Here is an 8,636-nt window from a genome sequence, read left to right as displayed (position 1 = left end):
GCGGGCAGCAGCCGGGCCACGTGCGAGCGGGGCCGGCCGGCGGCGGGGGTGGGGGCGCCCCACGCGCGAGCAGGTCGCGGCGCCTCACGCGCGGGCCCGGCGCGGCAGCCGCTGCCGGCGGCGGCCCGGGGCGCCTGGCTGCCGGCGTGGGGCGGTGCGAGCGGCTGCTCCTCGCCGCGGCCGCGGCTCGCGGCGGGGCTTTTGTCGGCGGTCGCTGGAGCTGAATGTGGCGCTGCCCCGGGATCTGCGGTTGGCCTCCCTCTGCGCTCTGCTGAGGCCTCGCTCTCGCTTTTCAGGGCTCCTTGTAAGTTCAGACTCCTTTCCCTTTCATTCTTTCCTGTGGGGGTGACTTTTTCTTAATGGTGGGATAGTCGTAACCTTGCAGTCTTGCTAGGAAACAAATGTATCACCCATTAATTAACGTTTATTCTTATCTCTAGATTCAAAGGAGAGCGTGATGAGCAAAGGGGATTTAACAGCTTAGGAAGTGTGTGCTAAGAAGGCACACATACAGGGAACACTTAACTGGCTAATCATCTAATGATTAGCTAGTCATCTTGCTAGTCATCTAACATTAAACTTATTGGCTCTTTCCTGGACCAACATCCAGGAGGACAGCCTTGAAACAGAGGCTGGGGAATCAGAAAATAACTGACGCTGCTGACAGCTGGAACAGGCACGCTGATGGCAAAGTAGGAAACTAGTCACAAAATGTCAGGGAGGGAAAGGAAGCTCTCCAAATTTCTGATTATTCCTCACAGCTCTGCAGTTCCACGGAAGGCATCCTTCACGGGTGTACAGTGGTCCGAGACATGATCTTCACCCTTCATCTCCATCCTCGTCTAACGCCGATGCAAAAGCTGAACCCCAGCACACCTCCAGTAGCTACTGAATAGGTTCCCGGCCCTAGGAGCAAAGAAGGGAGAGAACTAGTGTGACACTAGAGTCAGTGCTCTGGGACCCCTATCAGCAACAAAAAGGGTCCCATGGTCTTTTCTGCCATGGTCTAACCATCAGACCACGGCACTGCCTGTCCCTTTGGCTTCGGGCAGGGCGAAACAGAGCCTCCTGGCTCAGCTGTGGCAGGGGCAAGCATAGAACTGGCACGGAAAGGTGGCCTGTGGCGTGATCAGTGCTGACATTTGACAGCTCTCCATCTCTCCTTGCACCCATGAAAATAGACTGTGTTGGTAGGTCAGGAAGCACGTAGGAGTCCTTGCCATAAAAAGCTAGCCGAGAGGCCTGTGTTCATTGTGCCAGGAGAGATTCTCTCCTTCTCAGAAGAAGGCAATGAAATTCTTTCTAAAGCTGATTAATTATCTGGGATTTCACAGGGACTCTGCTGCTTCACTAGCTCTGGATCTTGATGATTTTCTCGTTCTAATGCGCTGGCTCCAGTGGAGAAATACTGTCTGGTGCTCCTCCTGGGCACGATTTACTGAGGAGCTAACTGGTAAGCTCTTTTTCCAGACCTTACCCCTATTCACATATACTGTCCTGGTAACAGATCTTGCAAATTGTCTTAAATGGTACCTAGAGTGACTAGGGAGGGGGTAAGTTTTGTCCGGTTGTGCCTTTCTATGTGCAAGTAATGGGGAAAAATATATGACTGCTCCTTCCATTCTAGGACCAAGTGGGAACTGCTGCCTGAGACCATCTCAAATTTTTGGAACTGCAGACTGTCATCAGCCCTCAATTTCTCAGACTTCTGGATGCTGAAAATATTATAAAGACAATGTATTTTGTGCATCACTGCCAAGGCATTTTGGATCGTTGTTTGGAAGCTATGTACTTGTGTCAGTAGTTACTAGTCTATATTAACCCGTGGACTCCTGAAGGGTTTTCCAGTGATGGGTCCCTCAGTATAGGAATTTAAAGCTGTGAACTACAGGCTGGCTTTTTTAGTTAACAAGATACTTGGGAAGTATTATTCTTGTCCATAGCATTATTGTCACCAGAAATCCCCAGGCAGCAGGTTGAAAACCACTGATGTTAGGCTACTCAATTAAAAAAATGAGAAGGGGAGCCGTGGCACTGCAGGAGGAGGAACCACAAGGTGGCAATCTCTCTCCGTAATTCTACTGGCAAAATGAACCTGTGGCAGAAAATCTGTTAGCAACTGAAGCTCCAGACCCGGCTGGTCACATCTTGTATCTTACAGGTTCACTGCAACATTCACTTCAATGCTAGGTTTTCTCTTCTGAATATTTCATCCCTTAGGATGAAATTTTCATGCTTGAAAGAGGTGGTATGGGAGGCTGATTTTTGCTAGCTTTTCCATGGCTTTGCCCCAAAATGGGCACCAGATGTAGCTCGTTAGATTGCTAACTACTAGTGCTGCTTTCATGCGTGCTGACCAAGCTACTGTGTGCAGTGGAATGGATGTTTCCTCCTTCACTGAAAGCACAAACTGTCTGTAGCAGCTGGCTCAGAGTATCTCTTCCTATCCTAATGTTATATTAATGTACAATATGATAAGATCCAGCCTCATGCAGTGAGATGCTTAGGCAGGAACAAAATAACCTGGGTGTTAGGACTAGGTTATAACCAGTAGGTTGAATGTGGCATGTGGTCTGGAACAGCTTGAGAGATGAGAGGATTGATTGCAAAGCCCTAGTGACAATAGCTCCACTCTGGAAAAGATGTGGCTGGAGCATGTAAGATGCGGAAGAGAAATAATGCTCAGTTTAGGGTGAAGCTATCTTGGTCCTGCTGCATCGAACACCATCTGTTGCTATGAGCTCTGTCTAGATCAGGACCCAGCTGCATTATTGCCAAATGTTAGCTTACATGTGCTATGTGTGAAAGTAAACTGGTGCGAAAGCTGTGGCTTGATTTGCTTTCAGTAGGATTTGCCCTGCACAAGTGACGACGTGCTAGCCAGCCTTTTGCTGAGAGGATGCACTCCAGAAGTTGCAGGTGTGTTGCTGGAGCATGTTCAATGATTCAAAATGGAAATATCTTCCAAAGCTTCAAACAAGACAAAACAAACTGTGCTTTAACACATGCTCAATTGACTGAGTCTTTGGCAAAGTATAACATGAATCTCTAAGGCTCTCACTGAGGCCTGTCCCAGCTGTATCCTGCCTGCTGCATCTTTGAGCAAGCAGTGAACTGCTGTGCTCATTTTCTCCTTATACTGCCGTCTCCTTCTTTTACCTGTTTTCTACTTATGACATTGCTCTTCTGTTAGGAATAATGTTGGTCCTCTAAGAAAGGGAGAGGGGCAGCCAGGGGATTGCTACTGGGTGGAGGGGAAACGTTAGCAGTTCCAAATCATGATGGGAAACAGCAGTAAAGAAAATCTGGATTTTTCCCCAGAAAGTGAGGAGAAATCTAGCAAAAATATGGCTGGTGTCTCATGGAGCATGCGTGCAAAGTGATCATCACTAATGCTGTGCAGCCAACTGAGAGCAGATACTTTCCCCAAGTAAGAGAAATAACCACTGAGATGTGGGATATATGATAACTTCTTGAGCAGAAGGAATAAGACCCCAGGCAAGGGGTCTGAACATTGCACTGTACTTTTTTTTTCCATCTATGACTCTGCGGTGTTTAATTAAACCCTGTTTTCTTTATCCCAGAAACAATCATTGCAGGTTTGTAAAGCTTTACCCAAGCCCTCTGGGTGATGACTTGTTAAGCACTTAGTTTGTGATAACCAGTTTTCTCCTGAAATGATACCACAAGTCTGCTGTTTCAGGTTAAAGCTGATTTCCAAGTATTTTGGTTAATGGCTGAAGACAATCCGCTTCAAGAGAATCTAACTCGAGGAAGCCATGAAATGTAATTCATTTCTGCAACCTAAATATATAATCAGCGACATATGGCAATACTAAATGGGGGGGGAGTCATTGTTTAAATCAAATTTCTGCATTCAGTCAAAAACCAATAGCTGTAACATCAAACTATAGTTTCCATTGTACAGGAAATAAAGCATCACTTTGTCAAAGAAAACAGACAAGCAATTGCATGCCTATTATATTGGTAATATAATTTTATTTTTAGCCTTCTCCATGCTGCTGTTACTAAAGGGCTTACAGAAAGAAAGCTCTGGAGGGAGAAGAGTACAACACCCAGATCCTGGCAGAAAGGACAAAGGAAATGTGTGCATTGTGAATATATGCCCTTTCCCTGCGCTTGTTTCTGGGTGATAAGCTCCTGTGCCTGGCCTGGGGACCCTGCGCCCTTCCCACAACCTTCCTCTGATTTCCACTGTCCTACCAACGCTGCATCGGGGTTGCTGTGGGGCTCTGTTGCTATAAGGGCTGGGGAAATGCTTCTCTTGCAGCTCCTTGTTATCATGCAGCACTTCTCTCCTGCCCTCTTGCCTCTCAGACAGGGGGAGGAACTATTCACTTACTCATCAGAGGGATGGATTTTGTATCAGATTCGTATTAAGCTGCAGGTAAACTGTGCCATTGGATAGCTGGGGAACCCGAAAGGCATTCTCCCGATTCTGTACTTTCTCCCTTTGATGTGGTGCTCCCAGACCCTCATCTCTCCATCACTGCCTTAAAGAAAAGCAGTTCTGGAACTTAACTATTGTTATTGAAATTTTATGCAGAAAGATGTTTGCTTTTCTGTATTTGTTTTAAAATTTTCACTGAAAAGGGGAAGGAGGGTGTTGATTTCAGGTTTATCCAGCCGCAGCCCAGCTTCTTCTCCCTCCATTAGCACATCTCAGGGCCTTCTGGCATTTTCCCCTCAGTCTTTGTGCTCATTTTTGCCTTTCCGATTCTCCTAGTCTCCAGGGCTCATCCTCGGCATCCTCTGCTTCTACACAGCTAGCATTTCACTTTTTCTCCTTCATCTACTTTTTTGGTTTCCAGTCATGGCACACAGTTGGAGAATAGTTCCTCTTCTCATTCCCTAACCACGATCTTCATGTTTTCTTCTAATATCTCTTCCCAAACCATCGGTTTGCAGCTTTGTCCTAGCTGGTTCCTCCGGCGTTTGTTCGCAGCAGGGCAGCACTCAGTGGTCCAACCAGAGCTGCAGGCTCTGGTGACCGAGGTGTTTTACAGTCTTGCAATTACCTGGAAGATTCTGGTTTTTTTTTTTTTTTTTTTCTGCCTCCCTCACCCTGGCAGCTTCTTGGCGTGCTCCTTTGGCTGCCGTTTCTTCCGCTGAGCTGCCTCTCCTCCTTGGTGTCTGCACACAGCGCTTTTCTCCCTTTCGTAATTGACTTGTTTGCTCCTCCAGTCCTGCACTTCATCCATCTTCCTATTTCCCCTCTCTGATCTACTCCTCATGTCCGCTTCCTTCGTGTTTGCTGCTGGAATGTGAAGCATTTCTGCGGAAATATATAAGGTCTCTGTGAAGTTTTACCACCCCCTGTATTCCCTCTTCCTTCACCTCTATCATCTCTTCCCAGATGGTGGGACAAAAACATGCTTGCATTCATTCTCGGGCTTGTAAAGTTGGAGTATTCACTTCTCTCTCTTTTTCCCGTGATGATGTGAAACGAGGATAATGCTACACATCTCTCTGCTCTTCAGGGCTGGGCTCCGTTTGAGAAAAACGTTTATGAGGGTACTGTGAGCGCTGCAGAGCTACGGGTCTCACTATTGTATTTGTCCTCTAAATCTATTTGACTGTGTCAAATTGCTGTCACATTTACTTTTACTCAAGATATGAAAAACAAAAGCTGTATCAGACCATTGATTAGTACAGGGAAGTTCGAGGATCTAAAGGGCATTCTCTGCCAAAGGGCGTTGTTGCACACTCAGATATTCTCAGCCGTAATCCGTTTTGGTTTGGTTTGGTTTGGTTTTTTCCTGCTTGCTGGAGAGGCGTTGGGCAGAGAGGATTTCTGCCTGCTGCGATGGTACCTGGTTTTATCAGCCTCCAGAGCAGTTGTCATAGCTTTGTGGAAATCGTGCACCTCGGTTTTCAAGAGCCTCAAAACACCTGTTGGGAGACAGACACTTTGGGAACTTGCTGGTTCTCTCCATGAGCGGATCTGCAGGACTAGCGTAGCCTGCGTTTGTCAGAGCGCTTTGAGACGGCGCAGATTAAAACAGACAGATTAAGGAAAGAATACATCCAGTTTATTCTAGCAGAGCGCACAGTAACTAAATGCTCATAGAATAAAGTTGCAAAAAGAAAAATGATCATTTCTCAGCAGCTGCCTAAAATTCAGCTCCGTTCTCGTGCGCCTTCCCCGGGGATCTGCGTGCCGCCCGGGGAGAGCCCGCGCTCGCAGGCTTCACCGGGCTGGTGCCTTCTTTTGGTTCCTGCCCCCTTCTTTCCCTCTCTTCGTCGTTAGGCAGCTACTGAGCGCAGATAAACTTTCCTGGCACCACAGTGCTCTCTTTTCCTACGGCTAGATTTGGAGAAAGCACTTTATGTGCATTTCATGCTGACAGAAATGCAAAGACAGCGTTTCCGAATGTGCTTTTCCTGACCAGGCACTTGGTTTTGGTTGTTGTCTTGCTTTTTTGCGTGAATAGAAGGAAGAAGCTCTTTCAGTAGGCTTCCTGTCTTGTCCCTGGGCTCCCTCGCTAGCCAGTCTCCCTCGTCCAGGCAACTGTTTTTGCTTGTTACAGAACTTCACAGGTCACCTATGCTAAAGGGCGATACACAGCTACCGTATTAAATGAAGCCGTTGTCTTCTGCCTGTTCATTCAGATGACAAGTGATAGATAACCATGCCAAAAAAAAAAAAAAAACGTTTTAAAAGCGGAGTTCGGATCGTGCAACATCCACCTTTATGCATTGGTAATTTTAGGAGGTCCGTTGCAAGCATTAAGGCTCTTGCCGTGAAAATGATGGACGCTGCAGTGCACAAAGAGCAAAAACCTCCATAAAAAAGAATCTGTCGTGCAATTACATGCTCTAATGGCCACAGCTTTACCACATTCACTGGACTTGCTCTTCTCCTCAGAAATTGTTTGGGGAGAACAAGTAACTCAGGCCATGGTACAGGGCAGGCGTTTAAGAGCCTGAAAAGAAAATATATTCTGTTAGGGTATCTATACGTAGCGTTCTTTATTTTCTCTTGCTAATTTTCTCCTTGCTGGCTTCTTTTAGAGCATCCATAACTCAGGTTTACTTGACAGCACTACAGAAACAGACATGGTTGATATCTCGGGAATCACAGACATTTTTTTTTAAAGGCTGTCTAACTTGTTTTATCCTTCCTGGCCTAATGGAGGTTTGTTTGGTACAGCACATCCTCTATTGATAATAACTCTCATCATCTAGGAGCAGAAGTTTATTTTCTAGCGAATTAAAAATGTTCCTCCTGAGAAGGTTTTCCCCATTTTCTTTTGGACCGATTTCTACAGCCTGAGAGCTCAGTTTAAATTTCCCTTGCCTTTTTATTGGAACAGTCCTGCCTACGACATCCAAAGAGATCTCCTCTGCTGAATGCCTTCAAAGACTGCTCAGATCATTTACAACAAGCACTTTTATAAGCAGTAGCTTTACAAAAGTGAGGAAAAAAATCAAAGTAACTACCTATGATACAAAAGTTAAATGCAGGTTTAAGTGTTTGCTGAACTGTAACTGACTGAAAGAGTGCCAGACATTTTGCAAATATATACAAAAAGACAGGCCCTTGCTCTAATCGGCTTATAAATTAAAAGGAAAGTACACTGGCAAGAGCAGAAGAGATGATATGACGTGCTTTAAATAGTTTATAGGGAGCTGGAGGATTGCTGTTTATTTGGTGATGTTGGGAAAATATTTAATGTGCTTTGGTTAAACTCTTTATATAAATGCTGCTCCTCCCCCACTCTTCTTTCCCAATGACTGCTTTGGAGATTAAAAACAGCTAGTTTAAAGTAGTGGAAAAATGGGGAAATGTATTTCCAAATCTAACAAAACGAGTAAATCTTTATAGGTATTTTTTATGCGAGTCAGCCTTTCTAAAGTCATAATCGCAATGTAAGAAAGCACCAGCAGTTCACAGTGAGCCGGAATCACAGCTAGCGTAAACTGAGATACCTTCTAGCTGGGGTAGCGGGCTGCTTCCTTCTCCAGGAGCTGCGTTGCTGTGCAAGGGAGGCGGCGCGGCCCCTTCGCAGGTGGCCGGGCTGCGCTGTGCCTCCGCCGGCGGGGCCGGGAGCGGCCCCGGCCCCGGCCCCGCGCCCCCGCTCCCGCTGCAGCGCCCTCCCGAGTTCCCACTTTTATAGGGCTCCTATAGTAAACCTACACTTCGCTTAAGAAACTTCGCTTAAGAAGTAGCTTCTCTTTAGATTCAGCTTTCTATACCGAGATGCAAAATGGAGTGCAACTGCTTGCTGAGGAAGAGACCCACGGATCGGGGCAGGCAGCTGAACTCGGGCTCCAGGTGTGCGTCTGGAAAGCTGGAGCAGGTAAGTGAATATTTCCTTTAGCGCCGTCTTCCCAGAATCTGCAGGCTGACCCTGGCAGCTGGAAAACTTTTTGCTCCTTTCCTTGTTTTACATTGTTGGTGATAACTCCGCAGATAACTAACTTCACTGCATCCGGAGTTTGCATTCAAAGCAGAGACTAATTGTGAGAACATTTCAGAATATACACACTTCTCCTCCAAACCAGTTTATTTGCAAGGACAAAATATATAAAGGAAGTTACATAATAATTTGTTTTCTTTCTTGTCCTTTATTACATGATGTATTAGAATTTCGTTTTGAAAGAGAGCCATA

General features: G+C 46.1%; 1 protein-coding gene and 1 long non-coding RNA gene across 5 annotated transcripts in view; both read left to right on the top strand.

Moving 5' to 3' along the window:
- The first annotated feature begins 98 nt into the window (after positions 1 to 98).
- Positions 99 to 3,957, top strand: LOC104145954 (uncharacterized). Its single transcript, XR_694499.2, has 3 exons — positions 99 to 304; positions 1,335 to 1,453; positions 1,628 to 3,957. It is a non-coding gene; the product is annotated as an uncharacterized lncRNA (long non-coding RNA).
- A 4,181-nt stretch (positions 3,958 to 8,138) lies between these two features.
- The window catches only part of HPSE2 (heparanase 2 (inactive)), a 130,985-nt gene continuing 130,487 nt past the window's right edge, over positions 8,139 to 8,636 (top strand). For all 4 annotated transcript variants that reach the window (XM_068949940.1, XM_068949939.1, XM_068949938.1 and 1 more), the window contains exon 1: positions 8,139 to 8,324. In XM_068949940.1, coding sequence (XP_068806041.1) covers positions 8,232 to 8,324 — 93 coding nt within the window. In that variant the 5' untranslated portion in view covers positions 8,139 to 8,231. The remainder of the gene's footprint in view (positions 8,325 to 8,636) is intronic.

Source organism: Struthio camelus, chromosome 7, assembly GCF_040807025.1.
Source record: "Struthio camelus isolate bStrCam1 chromosome 7, bStrCam1.hap1, whole genome shotgun sequence".
Lineage (NCBI taxonomy): Eukaryota > Metazoa > Chordata > Aves > Struthioniformes > Struthionidae > Struthio > Struthio camelus.
This window is presented reverse-complemented; position numbering and strand designations above follow the sequence as displayed.